Source organism: Agelaius phoeniceus, chromosome 21 (genome assembly GCF_051311805.1).
Source record: "Agelaius phoeniceus isolate bAgePho1 chromosome 21, bAgePho1.hap1, whole genome shotgun sequence".
Classification (NCBI taxonomy): Eukaryota; Metazoa; Chordata; class Aves; order Passeriformes; family Icteridae; genus Agelaius; species Agelaius phoeniceus.
Window position 1 is genome coordinate 3118392 of NC_135285.1, and position 19092 is coordinate 3137483.

The 19092-nt window shown below is 45.9% G+C and overlaps 1 protein-coding gene across 4 annotated transcripts in view; it reads right to left on the minus strand.

Moving 5' to 3' along the window:
- TNC (tenascin C) overlaps positions 1-19092 on the minus strand; it is a 77278-nt gene that overhangs the window by 14293 nt on the left and 43893 nt on the right. The window contains exons 10-17 of one of the 4 annotated variants that reach the window (XM_054646404.2): positions 17041-17313; positions 14864-15136; positions 13538-13810; positions 11011-11286; positions 9160-9432; positions 7042-7314; positions 2335-2457; positions 998-1141 (exon numbers count right to left, since the gene is read on the minus strand). In XM_054646404.2, coding sequence (XP_054502379.2) covers positions 998-1141; positions 2335-2457; positions 7042-7314; positions 9160-9432; positions 11011-11286; positions 13538-13810; positions 14864-15136; positions 17041-17313 — 1908 coding nt within the window. The remainder of the gene's footprint in view (positions 1-997; positions 1142-2334; positions 2458-7041; positions 7315-9159; positions 9433-11010; positions 11287-13537; positions 13811-14863; positions 15137-17040; positions 17314-19092) is intronic. The other 3 variants (XM_077189176.1, XM_077189177.1, XM_077189178.1) reach the window with 3 other exon arrangements.

The following is a 19092-nucleotide window of genomic DNA, read 5'->3' on the forward strand; positions in this document are numbered from 1 at the left end:
AGAGACACTAAAACCTCCCCTGGAAAGGGAGGTCAGTGCTGGAAGAGATGAAATTCTGGGAACAAACAGAGCTAACCATGTTCTCAGATCACTCTCGATACCATCGATCTCAACAGCTCTGTCAAAGCTGACATATTTCTCTCAACACCCTCAAATTTGGGTTGTTTTTTAGAACAATTTCAGGAGACAGAGCTGGGGAAAATAACTAAAATGACAGCAGCTGATGGCTACTGTGACCTTCCAGCAGCTTGTTTGGAACAAACCAATCCCACAGCCAGCCAGGCATCCAAAATCCCCCCATGTCCTGCTTTGCCTCCTCTCAGGACTCCACTTTTCACACAGGTTTATGCTCTCCCTGAATTAAGATGGAATCTTTGCCTCCAGAGCAGCTGGAATGGGCTATAAATCTCCTGTCATTATCAGTACTCATCATCTTGTTCTTTGCCTCAGCTCTCTGAATGTTTGTTAGCCCCCAAAAAGAATACAAGGAGAGGTCAGCAGGAGCAGAGTGAGCCCTCATTTCCTGCAGGGATATTTAAAGAAAAAATCAGGAGACAGAATACTGAGAAAAATACTGAGAGAAAATTGAAGAGAATGTTTTTATGCTTAGGACAGTCTGGAGCTGTTGTGAAGTCCACAACAGAAACTGGCCTGAACTGCTCGGCTGAGCTGGCCCTTTGCTCTCTCATCTCAAACCAGCATTAATTAAAAAAAGAACCAAACAAACTTCTGATTTTATTTTCTGGTGAATTAGAACGGTAAATACATGGATTGTCTCCATCTCACCGGTTTATTTAGCATTTAGCAAATGGGAGCCTGACCAAATTTACAAGTTCCATCTCCATGTAAAATCCAAAGACAAAGAAGGAGGGGGGACAAAGAGCTTCCAACAGTTTGTGTGGGCAGCAAAAATGGGATCTTGGTGGGTCTGCAGCTCCAGTCCCTGAGTCAGATGAGCCATTTAAAGAGCTGCTATTTCCTGCTTTTCTATTATTACCTGTTTTCAGGATGCCAGAGACGGGCTCGCTTTCTTCAAAGCCTTTCACAGAGATGACGCTGACGTTGTAGTCCACACCTGGGACCAGCTTCACCAGCTTGGTCCTTGTCTTGCTCCCTTCGACTGTGACAACATTTGGAGTACCTAGGAGGAGGCCAAATGCCAAGGGATGAGTGACACAATACTCCAGGAAATGCTTGAAGGGTGTTGTTCAAGTTAAAGATATTTTGGCCACCATGGATGTGCTTCTACAGCAGGAGAGGAATTTTCCCAGTTAGTTACAACCACTGGTGTCAAATATTGTTGCCATAACACCTAAATCTAAACCACTGGTTTGTATTCAGTAAGAAAAATTAACATTTTTAGTGGAAGTGTCCCTGTCTGTGACAGGGATTTGGAATGAGATCAGCTTTAAGGTCCCTTCCTATGCAAACCATTCTGTCATTTCTGTTCAGAAAAATACAATTTCCCAGGCAAGGTGTAAGCAGAAACCCCAGCAGTCTCTACATGGGAGTACAAACACCTTGAGGACAGGACTTGCAGTTTAGATCTGCCTTGTTTATGGTGAGGGCTGGAAGATTCTCCTTTATCCCCCTTATTTAGAATAAAGATACAGTATATTTTATTTTAAAAGGTGCTCTGTGTGTGGCTGAGGACTTAGCACCCATATTTACTGCAAATTCTGGGTTTATTCCAGGAAAGCACTTAGACAAGTGCCTAACTTTATGACTGGGTTCCTGTTCTTCTGTGGGACCACTGTATTTAAAGCTGCATGTGTGCTTCCAGGCTATATTGTCTAAAGATCTAAACCTTTCCTTGTCTCAGTCAAGAGCAGCAGCTTTTTGGTGCTGATGTCTTAGTGTTTGTCCTTTAGCTTTTTCCCTTCAGAGATGTCCCTAAATTAGGTTAAAAATCTGTTGAAGTAGAGGAAGCTTTTGAAGTTGGACACTGAACCAGAATGAGACAACGTTGGGGAGCACTGAGTAAAACACTGCCTTGAAAACTTGTTATAACCATGGATTCTGATTATTGTTTCCAAGGGCCATCTTTTCCAGTGTGCTCAGCTCATGAGGTGCCTACAAAATAATGACAATTTGGAAACTAATCCCTGCTGAGGAGGTTCAGACAGAGACTTCTTAGGAGCACAACCACTCCAGCATCCACCTCTGAGCCCTGCCCATGGGATGTGCGCACCGTGTCCAGACAGAGGTTGGCTGCACTCCCTCATTCCTGAGGAAGAAAAAGAGATGATCTGTGCAAGATCACCTGGGGGTTGCCCTGAAAGGAGGGCTGGCAGCCCAGCAAACCCTTCCTGCTGTCCCTGGCCCCCAGCTCACCTCCTGTGACAGGGACGTAGGAGATCCGGAAGTTTTCCACGCGGGAGCGAGGGGGGGTCCAGCTGACTGTGGCAGCATTTTCTGTGATGTCAGAGAAGGAAATTCCCTTGGGAGAGCCAACCACTGTCAGGGGAGAACAGAGAACACAGCACACAGGAGGAAAAGGTGAATTGTTTGTTTGGCAGTCCTTAGTGCTGGAAAATTGATTTGTTTTATCACCCTAAAGCATGAGCTGGTGCTGTCAGTGTTCTGCTCTGAACAACATTAATGCAGGGGGTACAAAACTGAAGGGTTTTATTACAGCAACAACCTATTTAGTCCAAATTTTCCTTTTTTTTTAAGACCAGTCCAGTATTGCATACGTTAAAAATACCCAACATGTTTCTACATATAAAAATAACAGAGGTTTCAGTGCTGCAGAAAAGCAGGAGAAACATGCCCAATGACATTCTGCTATCCATGGTATGCTGCATTTAAGATTTTTTTTCTATCCAGTTTCACTTGGAGGATTTCTAACACACAGCAGTGACAGCCAGGGACAGATCTCTCTTCCTGAGCATAAAGTTCCTCATGCAGGGTGCTCCAAGGAGACCCGGATCAGGTGTGGGAGCCCCTCAAGGCTCTGCTCAAGGACTCACTCCTGGAACTTCTGTCGGCTTCAAACCAGAAGCAACAAAATTTTCCTCCTGGAATCTCTCTCTGAGCTCATGATTTTTCTTTCAAGCACATCCATCCAGAGAACATCCAAGTACAGCTGTAATGGGGAAGGCACCTGCAGCTCTTTGTCACAAAACTCAGCCTTTCCCTGTCAAAGCCTGAGCACTGCACTTGCTCACATAAATTAAATCAGTAAGCTGGGCAAACAAGGCCAAAATTTTACCAAAAATAACCCAAACTTAAACCCAACATATATCTGAAACATTCCAGTTGGAGGCTTAATTAATATCCTGCAGAACAAGCATGGAAAGGGCTTTGGAAGGATGTGGTAAAGAGAGCTGCCACTTCCAGGATTACATTGAGCATCCCATTTCCAATTTTTCCAGCTTTTCTTTGGCTGTAACCAAAACAACCCTGAGGTATTAAAAAATAAACAGCACACACAGAGCAGGCCATGAGTACAAAGAGGAGAGATCCCAAACATCAGCCACATGAAGAGGAGTGGAGACAGGCTGAGAGCAGGGAAAGGGGGGCAAGAGGAGGGGAAAAAAATAGGGACAGGGCTTGAAATAGCTTGGAAAGAACATTTGTGCAGCAAAGGAGTCAGAGGCTGTTTGTTCCATGTGTCCCCAAAGCAGCAGGGCACTAAATCAACTGAAAGGCAAGGAAAGAAAAACAACTGAGCTCTCAAGAGAAATGTAAATTATGTCTCTGGAGCTCACTAGAAGTGTTGTGTTGGTGGGGTTTGCTCACGTGGACAAGCCAAGGGAAGAAAAGAATTACAGATAAGAAAGAAAGAGAGGTGGGGTTGGAAAATCTATGTGGCACAAAAAGGTGCAGCTGGTTTGGGTACAGGCTGAAGGAAATCAGAGGAAATAAAGAAAAAATAGGAAAGATAGAGAAATTAAAATTAGATTGGTTTTGCTTTACATTATAGGTGGCCTGAGAGGCTGAAGAAAAAGGGAAGTGGTGATTTTGGAGACCAAACAGATGGACCAGCACTTGGTTTGCATACACATGGAGAATTTCAGCCTTTCCCAGAAAATAAAATCCCCAATCCGTCCCACTTGGACTCTGCTGTGCACATTTCCATGGGCCTCAGGCTTGTTTTCTGCACCAGGTGAGCTGCATGACAAAGAGCAGTAAGAAGAGCTTTGATGTGAATTTTCCACATCCCCAAGTCCCCCAGCTGCAGCTTTCCTGGGAGAGAACCTGGCAGGAAATATAATGGACCATCAGAGCATCTGTCCTGGAATGAGTCCCAGAGATGGGAGAGATTTGCACCTTGGAGCACAGGGAAATGAAAAAGAAATGAATTAAATCATCTTCTTGGGCTACCTGAAAGCCAGAACGAAGCAGGCATGGAAAGCAGCCAGTGAGATCCTGAGCTGGCACCCACAGAGAACCTCAGGGCATCTGTGGGGCAGGCCCAGGTGAATTAACTTTAACCTCCAGCATCATCCTCCAAGAGGTGTGTGAGAGAGAGGGAACTCTCCTGAGAGGCAGCTAAAGCACCCAAGGTACCTGAGGCAGGCTGGTTTTTAGGGGTTTTTTTGCTAATTGTTCTTTCACTCCTAGCAGGCTAGAGGAGGATGTTCCCTGGCTTTCTTCTCCCACTCAACAGGAAGCAGCAGGTTGCATTAATCACAAATCAAGAGCATGTGAAGTGTTTTGTGATCGAATCAGGGAAAAAAAAAATGCTGTCACAGTGTGGCAAAACAGCACTGGAAGAAGAGGGAAGGAGCAGCATGAGACTCACACTTCCCACAAGGATATTAATTGGACCATAGATGTGTTGTGATCTCCCTGTGGGGGTTAAATTGCACCTTAACAGATTTTACAGATAAAATTCTAAAAGACACCAACTCTGAGAGCAGCAGTGGATAAATTCCATCTTCAGGAATAGAAATATTTCCTTGCAACCACATTGGAAATGCTATAAATATCCATATGTTTGTGCAATAATCCACTCCTAAAAAAGAAATTAGTTGTCTGCTTTGGCAGCCACCCACCCAATGTGGTGTAACCTGCAGCCCAAATTATTTAGCTGGGTTTTTGTGGCTTTATTGTCCATTATTCATGGGCTATTTACAGCTGACAAACATCTCTTGGGCTATTGGCTCCAGTAGGTGACAAGTGCTAAATCTCCCTGCAAGGGCTGCACAGGGACATTATCATGAGGAAAATGACAACTCTCAGTGACTTCCATAAATATCCTGGAGTCACTGAGGATGGGGAACTGCTGCTGAGAAATGCAGGGGGCTCTAAACACCCCTCTCCATTAGGAGTCCACTGCTTAGGGCTCATTTGTGTCCTTTTTTGTCTAGGGGTATTATTAGTTGTTTTGTGACTAGGTTGATAAACCATGGCTGGAGGGTTGAGAGTTGGTTAGGAATTCTTCAGTTGTCTAGGGAGGGTAGTAAGAGAGCTGGGAATGTTATTGAGATGAGGATTAGTGGGATTCCTAGGAAGGATGGGCTTGAAAATTGGCTGAAGAAGCTGAAGTTCATTTATTGGTCAGGTTCAGGGGGTAGTGCTGGCCAAGGGGGGCTGCTGGTGCAGGTTCTGCTTCATGGAAGTGTCTGGGGGATGGTGAGGGTGGCCTGGCTGTTTATGGCAGGGATGGGATGGCAGGAGTGCAGCTGAGCCCACAGGCAGCAGGGTGGAGGATGAGGAAGAAGAGGAGGAGGAGAAGCTGTTCAACACTGAGGTGTTGCTGCCTGGCAAATGCCTCCTTTGGGCATTCCTGCTGCTTTGCTCACTCGTGGAGCTTAGAATCATATCCTGAGCTGGGAGGGACCCACCAGCCCAGCCCCTGTCCCCCAACAACCCCACCCTGTGGCCTCAGATCAGGGCCACAGGGTGGGAGGGAGGAACAGGAGCACAGCCTGGGGTTCAATCACTGCCTGTGGGGGACAGGGGCTGCCCTTGCTGAAAAGGGATGGGAAACTCAGCTGGTGCTGCATGGACTGAGGGAATCAGAGCAGCACAGAATGTCCTGAGCTGGGAGGGACTGAAGGGATCCCCCAGGCCAGCCCCTGTCCCTGCCCAGCCCCTGTCCCAGCAAGCCCAGCCTGGGCATCCCTGGCAGCGCTGCCCAAAGGCTCCTGGAGCTCTGGCAGCCTCGGGGCCGTGCCCATTCCCTGGGGAGCCTGGGCAGTGCCAGCACCCTCTGGGGGAAGAACCTTGCCCTGAGCTCAGCCTGAGCTGCCCTGGCCCAGCCCCAGCCGTGCCCTGGCTCCTGTCCCTGGCCCAGAGCAGAGATGGGAGCTGCCCCTCGGGAGGAGCTGCAGCCCTGGTGAGATCTCTCCTGTCTCATCCTTTTCCTTTCCTCCCATAATTAATTAGATTTCAAATTACCACATTTTCACAAGCTCAACATTTTTTAAAGACCAAATTTAGCTCATGAGACTTTGCATCATATGCTTCAGGTTTGAATGTGTTTCAGAATGAAACCACGATTTTGGTGTGGAAAAAAAAAGATTGAAACACTTCATTTAAAAGCGCCAAAATGAAACGCTTCAATTATGAACCTGAATCAAAGCTTTGATTTTGCAAAGAAACTCAAGTCAATTTGAATTACCCAGCACATGTTGCTCCTGGTAAGATCAGTCTAAATTAATGGTGCTTAGGCCTTTGCTGATCAAGCCATAAATAAACTTCTCAATGGCCCTGGTAAATTCATTTTGTCATAACTCTTTCCTTGGGAGGTAAACTGTTGTGCAGAGCTGAGATGTAATTAGTCACAGAAAATCACTGAAAAGGCTGATGCACAGACAATATTTCTTGGCCCTCAAAGACACTGTTTTAATTGCCACACTCTGCTGCCTAATTCCTGACCATTAAAGTAATTTAATTAAACCATATTAAACAGACAGTGATGAAGCTTGGGAAGCTGGGACTGATTACAAACAACCACACCACACTGAAAGAGTGACTTGGACAAGGGACATGCAGGAGACACTTCAGGACACCTCTGGAACAGCACCAGCTGGCTGTGAAGAGGAGCAGGGAATGTCACCCTTTTCCCTCTGCAAAGACAATAAATACCTGTGGATGCTACTGTGTTTACAGGCTGGGAACGCTGTCCACTGCTAATTCCATAGAGCTCAATCTCATATTCAGTGCCCTCTTTCAGCCCTGTTATATCCTGGGTGCGCTCATGGCCTGGCACTATCAGCTCCAGTGGGTCAGATTTCCTTTTGGTGTCCCTGATTTTTAGAACAAAGCTGTTGAAAACCCCTTCATCTGCAGTCCAGGAGAGACGGAATCCATCTGGGGTTGCATCTGAAACCAGGAGGTTGTCGACCTCGGGTTCTGCTTCTAAAAAAGGAGAAGATAGCAGTGGGGGAAAAAAAAAAAATATTTTTTAATCATTTGATCAGAGACCTGCCTGAGGTCTGGCTATAGCACACGGCAAGAATCCAACCACAGTTCAAAGCAAGGGGAACAATCTGCCAGCTATTAAAAAAAAACAAAATAAAATATTAGTGTTATACAGAAGAGAATAAATGTGAGTGTGTGCAGGCCCATTCTAACTTTCACTCTTGAACAGCAAACCACTGCATGGACACACAGGTTTGTCTCCCACATGCAGAGTTACACATGCTAAAGGTGAGTTTCCTGGGCATTTATCCCTCCCTACCTGTGTGACACATTTATGGCAAATAAAAACAAGCTCTTGTTACAGAACTGCATGTCTGGAACGTTGTCAGACCTCTCTCTGCTAGGAGGACAACATAGAAGCCACTGAAAATTCTTTTTCTCCATGCAAACCCCTTATTTCATGCACTTCTGGCATCTGTGATGATTCTGATCTGATGAATCCTTTACTGTGCTCTTAAACAGCAAAGGGGAACCATGAAAATTCCTCTCTTCAACAGCACCCTTCAATCTAAATGCAAGAGCTGCTGCCTTTGGTTAATGAACCCATTCAAAAGGATCCCAAGGGCTGTAAGTTATTAATTACCTGCAAAACACCTCTAACTCATATGGTCAGGCACCATTAGCTAGAGAAATGCTGCTGGAGTGGTTATGTCCTACAGCACCTCCAGTGCAATCCTTCCTTCCACACACAGCCATTCCTATTTATTTCCCCTCAAACCTCCCACCTCCAGTGCAATCCTTCCTTCCACAAACAGAGCAATTCCTATTTATTTCTTCTCAAACCTCCCACTTCCAGTGCAATCCTTCCTTCCACACACAGCCAATCCTATTTATTTCCTTTCAAACCTCCCACCATATGCAGTTCTTCCTTCCACACACAGCCAATCCTATTTATTTCCTTTCAAACCTCCCACCATATGCAGTTCTTCCTTCCACACACAGCCAATCCTATTTATTTCCTTTCAAACCTCCCACCATATGCAGTTCTTCCTTCCACACACAGCCAATCCTATTTATTTCCTTTCAAACCTCCCACCATATGCAGTTCTTCCTTCCACACACAGCCAATCCTATTTATTTCCTTTCAAACCTCCCACCATATGCAGTTCTTCCTTCCACACACAGCCATTCCTATTTATTTCCTCTCAAACCTCCCACCAGATTCCCCTTCCCAGCTTCACTGCTGCCCAGCCAGGAATGTTCAGATGAGAGCTGATGGTTCTGGGGCTGGAGAATCAGCCTGCAATCCTTTCCCAAGAAAGCTCAAGTGCTGCTGGAACACAGCAGCTCTGATGGGGTTGGAAGCGAGAGCTGGTTTGAGGAGAGAGGTGCCAACTTTGGGGTGGCAATGATCCCACTGTGGGTGGAACCACACAGAGAGGGAAAGAGAGGAGGCCATGGGAAGAGGTCCATGGCTCTTCCTGAAGCTCCTGGTGGCTGGAACGTGGGAGGATGCTGCTGTTGGAGAATGCTGATGTGCCCAGCTGTTAACAAGACGAGCTCTGCATGCAGCCATTCTTCTTTCAAGACTTTGTTAGAGGTACCTGCAAGACCAGAAGGAACTTTCACCCCTCAGGCCCCCACATGCTCCTCCACAGGATCCCTCAGAGGGAAGCATCCAGTTAAAGGGAACAGAATTCCACTGGTCATGATGGAGTTACGTGGAGCCACGATGCAGGGAAGGATGCAAAAGCCAAGGTTTGCACGAAACATCTTCCATGTGAGAAGGAAAGTGAGAGAGAAGAGGGTGGAAGGGAACAAAATTTGCTCACATTGAAATACCTGTAACAGCCAGAGCGCTCAGGGGCTTTGTTTGGTGCCCCTTGGCAAACCCATAAAGCAAAACCTCATAGCCAATGCCAGTAATTAGGCCTTTAAGCTTCAGCTCCCTCTGGGCTCCCGAAAGGAGGAACTCCTGTGGGTCCAGCAGCTTGCCAGAATCCACCACGACTACTAGAAAGTTGTCAAAGGCATTCTCCGATGCCATCCAGGACACTGTGAACCCATAGGGGTTCATATCTGACACTGTAAGGTTTTCCAGTGGGGGCATTGCCTCTAAAAGAAGGGAAGGTGCAAAAACACACACACAAAAAAAAAAAAAAAAGAAAAGAAATAAAAAGTGAAAAACATTGCAAATTAGAAAGTGTCACAGATTCCATCAAACAAAAATCACATTTTGCCCCCTAGTGTGGATCTAACAGTCAGGACCACAAGATGAGGATTTTCAATGGAGCTCAATTTTGAATTTTTCTCAAGGATGTCTGAGCACCTCCTCTCACAAGATCCACTGGAACCCCTCCCGAGCTCCCTCTGTAAGGAAATCTCTGCTGCTACCCTTGCACTGTAAGAAAGTCATAACCAAAACTGCTTTAGAAATGCTGCACATAAAGCTTTCAATTTTTTTACTTTTTTACTTATTTCTACTTCCCTCCACCATCAGTGATTTAGGGACAAGCTCGGTTTGGGCATTCACAGCTGCTGTATTTTGCTTCTCTACCTATTGCATGTGAATATCTCCAGTGTTAGTTTTCAGTGCTGGAGGGGTCAGAGGAGCCAGAACAGGAACATGAATCAATCAGGGTCACAGCTAGTGCGAATCAGCTGTTGCTGGGCTCTGTTGACAACTTAAATTCCACTGAGGGCTCCTTTTCCACATCAGTGTGACATTTGTCAAAGTGAAAAGATGTGGAAAACACTTCAAAATTTATCCACTAAGACTCATCAAAAAAAAAAAAGGCCACAAGGGTCTCAGTGTATTTTGCTCACTCAAAATCTGACAAGTCAAGTAGGAAGATCAGGTGGCTCTGCTAAGCCCTGGCCTTGATCCTGGAGCCCAGGCACTGCTTGTATTTCTGCACAGGATTTGTCCAGCCTTGATCTGTTGGCTCAGGAGCTGATTCAGCCAATCTTCCAACCACTCAAAACTCCACTCACTTCAGAAAACACCAGTTAGTTAAAGGCTGAACCTTCTCCTGAAAAGGGCTTTGGGTTTGCTTTTGACATTTCACAAACACTGAAATGGATTTTGTTAGAACTTGCCATAAAAAATCCCCCCTGAAGAGCTATCATTTGGAATTCCTTATCTATTAATATTTACACATTTGAGTACTCATTTTAGAGATATTTTTTGCATCTTATTTGCTTCTAATGAAGCAATCCCCAAGATTCAAATTTTGGGTAGGTCTCTGGAAGGGAACATCCTGGGACAGGAGGTGTTCCATGAGCCAGTCATGTCTAAGCAGCAGGGAAAGTTCTCCCTCAAACTTCAGGAGTTATAAAAGATTATTAGACATGGAAGAAAGGCTCCAGAGGGGTCTTAATGACAGAATCATGGAATCACAGCTTAATTTGGGTTGGAAGGTACCCTAAACTCATACAGTTCCATGGGCAGGGACACTTTCCACTATCCCAGCTTGCTCAGAGACCCATCCAACCTGACCTTTTAACTCCCTTTAAACTAATCCTGCTCCTAGGAATTTTTTTAAGGTCAACATTCCTGTTCTGACCCCTCCTTGCAGCAGGTTTTCAAACAAACCCATTGCTGCTGGCAAGACACTTCATGCCGGGGAGATGCTTTTTGGGACGCGCGTTTCCCTGAGCCAAGAAAGGGACTCCAAAGCTTGGAGCAGGTACCTGTGGTGACAAAAGCAGTGAGGGGCTCTGTGTGGAGCCCTGCCCTGGTGGTGCCCTGAATGTGAATGTCATAGGCTGTGTGGTCTGTGAGCCCTGAGATGTGGGCGCTGCGGGTGCCCCCCGGCACCGTCAGCTCCTGGGCCTCCTGTGCCGCCAGGGAATCTTGGATTTTGATAACAAACGTGGCAAAGGGCCCAGCTCGGGTGGTCCAGGACAGGTTGAAGCTGTCAGGGGTAACGTTTGTGAGGGCGAGGGTGCCCAGCTGTGGCTCAGCCTCTGGGGGAGAAAGGAACACAGGTGAGCAGGCAGCTTTACTCAGGGGGGTGGGGAAATCAGCACAGGGGGGGTTGGAGGTGCTCAAAAATAATGGTTTAGCCTTGTTTTGCTGTGGTTGAATAAAAAAAATATTATTTTTTTAAAAAGCAGTATTGCAAGAGCTGTTTTCTCAGGTTTTGGAAAGAAGCCACTGAAATTAGTGCTGACTTTTATATTTTTTCATTAATTTTTTTAAAATAAATTCAACTTGCTGAATGATATCTGGGCCTGGTTTACAGAAGCATCAACAACATGCACATGCAAATTGTGGGAATTCCACACTGGGAATTTGATGGCAATACAGACCCACAGCAATTCCAAAATAGAGAAAGCTGGATTCAGGCAGGAATCCTTGAAATCACAGGCCAGGTTCTGTTTGGTGTTTCTGTTGCCTGGAGTTGTAGATACTTCTGTTTTTTGACTCAGAGGTTTATGAGGGATTTCAGGGATTATCTCAGCACTAATCTCAGGCCAAAACCTCCCTGGACTCCACAGATAAGATGTTCCTCATCCTCTGATTAGGCACAATCAGAGAATGTCTAATAAACCATAAATCCCACAACCCCGCTTTTGCTCTCCTTCCTCACTGTTCAGTGGTCAGGGCACCTCCTTAAGAAGCCAAAACTTTCCTTTTCTGCTGGACATAATTCAAATTCACATCCTTGCCCTGCCAGGAGAGAAACTTGTCCTTCAGGAGAGGGAGAGCTCCTTACTCATTCTCTTTTTAAACTTACACTTAGCACAAAAATCATTAAAGTTTCATTAAAGCCCGGAGAGAGAACAAACACGACCCAGCAGTCAGAGGGTCAGAGAATCCTGTGCTTGCTCTCTGGGCTGATTTTCTAATTTTTATGTTGTCAATTGTGTAGGAACCAAGAACACCTTGGGAAATGCAGCCAGTGAGACACAGAAAAATAATGATGGAAGAGTGATCCATGCTGGGAGAAAAGTCAGAGAGAGGATCCCACTGACAGAGAGTGGTGAAAGAGTGAAATCTTTTTCTTTGGTAAAAACAACTACTGCTGCAAGATGTTCCAACTTTTACTCATGTCCCTCATTGCAAGACTTTTAAATAATAATCCACCTCCTTCTCTGGAACTGTCTGGGAAGAGGTGAATGGAAGTGGCCCCGATTAAGGACACAGATGTCACAGATGTCATGCTATCAACCAGTGACCATGGATGCCTTCATGGCCAGCAGGGAAGGTACAACCACGGTGCTCTTGAAGACAGGCAAGGAGAGGAGAAAATATCCACAAAGCAAAGAGGCTTGGGTGGAAAACCCAGGAAAACTGAGCCCTCAGCCTCACATGCAGCTCAGAGAGGGCAAACTGGGCCTTTCCAACCTCAACCTGGCATGGCCACATTCCTTCACATGCCACCTGCATCCATGGTCAGGCACATTCCCGTCATGACAGCCTGACTCCCAGGAATGTTACATGCAAAATGAGCTGGAATCACATCCTCAGGCAAGTCTGAGTGATCTCCTGCCATCCTGGAATCACCACCACCACCCAGGGAAGCAAGACAGGCTGTGGAGACTCAAAGGGAGCAATGCAAGGGGCAGAGTGGTGGGCTCACCACCAAGAAGGGGGGAATTTGTTTTTTGAGCCCTGCTCTGTGCTGAGAACATAAAAATCCTGGGCAGAGAAAATATCAGAACCAGCAGAAGGTGACCAGACCATTCCATGCAGTTTGGGTTGATCATTTCACATGCGGCACTGAACGCCCACCAGGGATGCAAATGCCTGGGGAGACATTTGGGTTTAAGGAGGACAAAACTGACATGCAGGAGCCTCTCCAGGCTGAGAACCACATGAAGGCCTCTCTCCCACCCCCAGCAAAGCAACTGAGGGTGGGATGAACAACTTCATTCAAGATCAAGCACAAAGATGCTGAGTGAAACACACCAACCATCTGGAGCAAGGCAATTATATATACACTGAACTTGCAGAGGGGTGTGTATATATAAGGAAACCATCATGGTTTACTACTGCCTCTCTTAATGCTGGGGGCACTTTTTCAGCCTTTTCCATTGCCACAGATCTTTTTCCAAGCCCTCTCATTTCAGCCTCCCCTCATGGTTGGAAGGATCCATACTATAATTCCCCAAGGGAATGACGATGAGTTGGAGCCACGTTTTAGAGCAGTGTGGTGGACAGCAAGAGAAAGGAGAATAAAAAGCAAACCTGGAAGGTGAAACAGTGAAATACCTGTGGTTGCCATGGCTGTCAAGGTCTGCCCACCTTGCCCATCAATTACCCCATGGAGCTGGACTGTGTAATTAGTGGCAGCTTTGAGGTTGCTCACTACAGAGTGCCGGGAGTCCCCTGGCACTGTGAGCACCAGGGAGTCCAAGGGGAAGTCAGAGTTCCTGACTTCCAGAATAAAGTGGTCAAAGGCCTTGTCCTGTGCCTCCCAGGTGAGTGACAGGCTGGCTGAGGTAGCGTTTGATACACTGAGTTTGCTAAGGAGAAGTTCTTCTACTATGGGAAGAAAAAACAAATGGAAATGTATCACAGTTATTAAAAGCCAAAGCAATAAAATAAATTGAGAAGTTTGAATTCACATGACCACGGATCATAAGGGTTACCCAGCCTTGTGTTTCTCTATGTTTCCCATACCCCTGCTGCCACCCTGACCCTGCCACCCCTCATCACATGAGGATATTCACATTCTGTTGCTGCTGGAAATTGATATTATATTATCTGATAGCTGAGATTTGATATTTTGCTTTCACTGACCACATTTACTCCATTCCTATGACAAATCACTACAGCAACTTTTCCTAGAGGGGCAAAATTTGGTGGAGGTGTTTAACAATCATAACATGAGCCATTATCTGCCTACAATAACAATGTTCTGTTTCTGTAGTCCAGTCCTCACTTCCCACTCTCATCCTGAGCATTTGACTTCTCTGTCTTTTCTGGGAAAGCTGTCAACTATAAAACCTTGAAATGTTCAACATGCCAACAACTCAGTGCCTGCCTATTCCCTTTCTCTGACATCAACTCAAATGGACTTTTCAATCTCTCACCCAACACAACCTGAATAATTGAAGTGGAATTCAAGCAGTGAATGTGCCTTGCAAGATTGTGCTGGCACAGACTGAAATGTGCCTGACATCTTTTGGGTAAATCTGTGTCTAGAAATCAGCTTTTCTGAGAGAAACTGTGTCCCCTCTGAGCTGTGGGACAGATGCACACACAGGCTGAAAGGTGAATGTAAGGAATCATCTCCCACTTGCTTCTTGGGATATTTGCTTTGCTTCTCTTCTGCCTCAGAAGCTGCCCCAACCTTGATGTCTAGACTCATGGTGTGGATGAAATCCCAGCATGATGGGATTGCCTGGCTGTGCTGGATGGGATGCTGGCTCAAATTCCAAGTCACAGCTCACAGTGTCCCCGGCCGGTCTTCCTCGGAAGGCAGCAGGTTGGGAAATGGGTGGGCTGTGGGGTAGCTGAGGGCAGGGAAGGGGGCATAACCTGTAAGGAAGAGTTCAAAAAAGCAGAGTTAGCACTGAGGTAGGTTTTGTGTACCTGTGGTAGCTGCAGCACTGATTGCCTGTGTGCGGAACCCGCGAGAGATCCCGGAGAGGTAGACAATGAAATCAGTGCTGGGAGAAAGCCCTGAGATATGAGCAGTCCTTGAGTTGCCTGAGAGGTTGAACTCCATGGGCTCCAGCAACCTGTTAGAATCAATAATTTCAATGGTAAAGACGTCGAAGTCGCCGTTGGAGGCTGTCCAGGAGAGGTTGAAGCTTTCGGGGGTAATGTCGGAAACCGTGAGCTCAGCAACGCCGGGCTGCTCTCCTGGGGAGGGAAACAACACCCGTCAGAAGGGCCCCCGAGCTCCTCCTGCTCTCAAAGGCTCCTCTCTGCCATGCTGGCAGCACTGCCAGCTGGGGAAGGGCATGAGTAAAAGCTTGTTATGAGCAGACAGGTGCTAAGGGGAGGAAATCAAACGAAAGTGTCGCAAAATGTTAGATAAGGAAAAAAAATATTAAAATAACATTTAAAACTATGGTTATTTCCCTTTCCCTGAAGGAGCAGCCGTGTCTTTGAGGTCTGAGCGTGAAAGCAGATGCAAAAGGACTGTCTTGAATACCCCTGGGGTATTTGGAAAAGACAGCTTCCAGTTTCAGGAGAAGCTAAAACCAAAGCTGCTGCTTTATCCAAAAGAAAATCTTGTGTTTTGTTTACTCTTCTACTTTCCCTTTCAGTGAAAGCTTAAGTCTGTGAAAGCTGGCTTGTAATTTTGGAGCTGGAGCCAAAATGCAAAACAGGGAGAGATGCCTTGGGGTTTTTTCTTCTCTGCAGACATCCCCACAGCGTTACAGGAAGGTTCAGATATTTTTTAACAATTGCAAGTCCCCAGAAGGGAAGATTTTGAAAAGCTGGCTGCTGAGCTTGACCCAGAAAGGGAAGGGAAAACCTCAGCAGGGCATTTTCTGCTGTTTTCACCAGGGCAAAGGAAGGGAGCACATTGCATATTGAGGCAGGACACCCATGATGTGTTTCCTGCTTTGTCTCTTTGTCCAGCACATCGCTCTGCTCTCCATGGGCATCTGCTCCCAGCTCCTGGTGAGGACTCTCAAAGCTCAGCATTTTCCTGGGACCCAGCACAGCCATTCCTGCCCAAGCCAGGCTGCTCTAAGCTCTACAGAAACAAGCAAGCTCTGCTGCACTTCGTGCTTTAATTCTGATTAGTTCTCACAGGTGCTTTCATCCCTTTCTGGGCAGGGCACCATGTGCTTGGGGCAGCCTGGCACCAGCCAGCTCTGGCTATCTCACAGAGACAGGGGGTTGCAAAGGGTTGAGGGGGGCCCAGAGGCAGCAGAAATTGTCTAATTGTAATAATTTCTTGTAGAAATTATCTGAAGGAAAGGCCACTGGTGCCCCTTTAATGCCAATTAATTCACACTGTTCGTTACAGTTATCATGACACCTGGGAGGATCAGAGAGCCACACAGCAGAGATGTAAATATACATTTATCTCTCATGGTCAAAGCCTGTCATAAGCTCTTATTTCAAACTGTTGCCTTTCACATGATGAGCCAGAAAATTATTTTGGGGCCCTCGATGAACTTCATGCAAGCTCCTGATATCACAGAGCTCACCTGCCTCCCTTCAGGCCAGTTTTGTGCCAGGGTAGCTCTGCTGAATTTGATTTTTTGCACTATATCTTTTACAGGCCAGATTGTTTCATGATCTTAGATGGCTTAATGCATTTTATTAGTCTTATTAACAATTAATTTGTGTCCTTTCCCATATGAGAACATATGGTTTGTCCTTGTCCTGAGTCAGGTACACACATATGTTTTTATGTTTACTGAGTCTGAATTTACACAGAATTTCAGAGGCAGCTTCTGAAGGGTAAAAACTGAACACTCCCAGGCTTTGATTATCTGGGCTGACAGAGGAATGATTTTTATAACTTTACCAGGCAACCTGGCCTTTCCCAAGCAGGTACAACATCCAGCTGGGTTTTGCTGTTATTTTCAGCCAGGTGAATGAGGAAAGGGAACACAAAAAGGGGAAAGCAGGCAGGGAAGGGCTGCTCCAGGGCATTGAGAAGCCTGGCCATGAGGCATTTCCATGGCACAGATGTTCAGCCAAGCTTGAAGGAGCTCATGCAAGGCTGTCCCAGCCAGCAGGACGTGGCCAGCACTCCCAGGAGCTCACATCTCTGTCAGAAAGAGCTGCAGGGAAGGTACCTGTGGTGGTCTCAAGAGAAAGGGGCTTGCTCCTGTAGCCCCGAGTGAGCCCCTGCAGGGTGATGGTGTAAGCAGTGCTGGCCTTGAGGCCGGTGACATTGACAGAGCTCAGTGTCCCCGGCACTGTGACATTGTGGCTCTCCTCAGGGCTGCCAGCCTCCTGCACCTGCAGCACAAAGCTCTCAAAGGCCCCGTCTGCTGCTGTCCAGGTGAGCTGGAAACCATCCCAGCCAGGCTCTGACACTGACAGCTTCCCCAGCTCGGGTTCCTCCTCTGGAGAAGGACAGAGAGGCAATCTGTTACTTGGGTTGCAGAGCGGGGCTGATGTCGGATTATTTAATGAGGTTCTGTGTTAATGAATTTCACATTTAATCAGGGCCACAGAGATGCCCCCCCTGCATTTACATTATCAGCTGCCTCAGATAACTCCAATGAAGTCTCTTTGGGGACGTGGCAAAACACAACAGTGAGAGAAGAATTGTAATAATTAACAAATATTGGGAGGCTGCCCACAGAAAGCAGCTCATAGAGAATCTTACAGCTGTGAGTGCTTTATCAGCATTAATAAAACTCCCTATGAGATAAGTAGGTATTACTGTGACAACTTTACTCAGGGTGATACACTGAGTTGTGAAACAACCTTACTTCAGTGCCATTCTGAAGTAACTGTGTTGTAAGGGTAGGAAAGGGGATGGTTTAGAGTAGCTGGGATTCAGATATTTATGATTTTAGTTGCATCCACCTGAAGGATGCTGCTTATGCTTCCAAACTATTTCTAATACAAAACAATAAAGAAGAGGAAAATGCCTCCATGTCTGCATGTCTTTAATGGATTTGTGTTTTAGCTCATTATTCTACCCACAAAACCTTTCTGTGGGTGGAGACAGGACTTTCAGAGTTAGCGATATTTGTCTAAAAATCAAAATGTTCATTCACAGAAATTCAGATTCTCGCAAAGCCCCACAGGGGTGGCCAGGGAAGCTGGGAGCCATCAGAGGTAACTCTGCTGCTGTTAAATCTGAAAGCTGAGGCCGTTTGCTCAGCAAGAATGGAAAGTTCTTTGTTACAAAGGGAATACAACTGATTCCTTAACATTAACAGTCAGAGGGGAAAATGAGAGAGCACTGCTTGGTTTTTCTACCTGGAAACTCCTGTGTGCTCTGTCACTGACCTGTGGCCTCTGCTGATTTTCTAGCACCCTTCTGATTTATTTGAATTGTTGCACATAAGTGTTACAGTAAGCACAGAGTGTCTCTGAATAATCCCATTCTGCATGACTGAGAATTCATAAGAGATGCTGCATGCAGGGAAATGGATCTGATTTGTCAATCGTAGACATCAACTTTATGCATATTGTAATACAGAAGTTAAGGGGGCCCTGGAATAAATGAAATTTAGGCTCAGCAGCATCACTCCTATGGAGTTTCTCCCTGTAAAACCAAAGTGATTTTTGCATGACTGCTCAAAGCCTTAGGCAGGCAGCTGGGGCTGGATTTTCAGAGGTTGAGCACTCATAGATCATTTTAACCTTCAGTAAAATTCATTAACAAATCAGTAAAATGCTACTACTCAGGAGCAGAAGTTCTGTTGAGCTTTTCCCATCCTGTTAGAAGGAAAGAGATTGTTTATGACATGATGACAATGTTCAACAACAATAAAAGAAATGCATTGATCCAGAGCAGTCTTCCCTTATCAGGAACAGAAAGGAGATTCATTGAGGTAAAATATGAATTCTGTCAAAAGAGGACTGTTATCTGGAAAAGAGAGAGCAGGACAGCAAGGGAACTGGTTGTATCAGAGATCACAATCTGTGGGTGGCAACAGAAACAAATACAACAAATACATTTCCTTAAAATGAAAGTGAGACTAAAGTTACAGTGACGTTAAATCTTTAAAATAGAAGCCTGATTATAATAAGTAATGCAGGAACCATCACAGGTTGAAAGCAATTCTGATTTCTCTGCAAATGATCAGTTTCATTCTCCTCCATGATGCAGAGCCCTTTTTCCTGCCATTTGTTGCTCATGCATGTCTGACAGAAAGCAAACAACC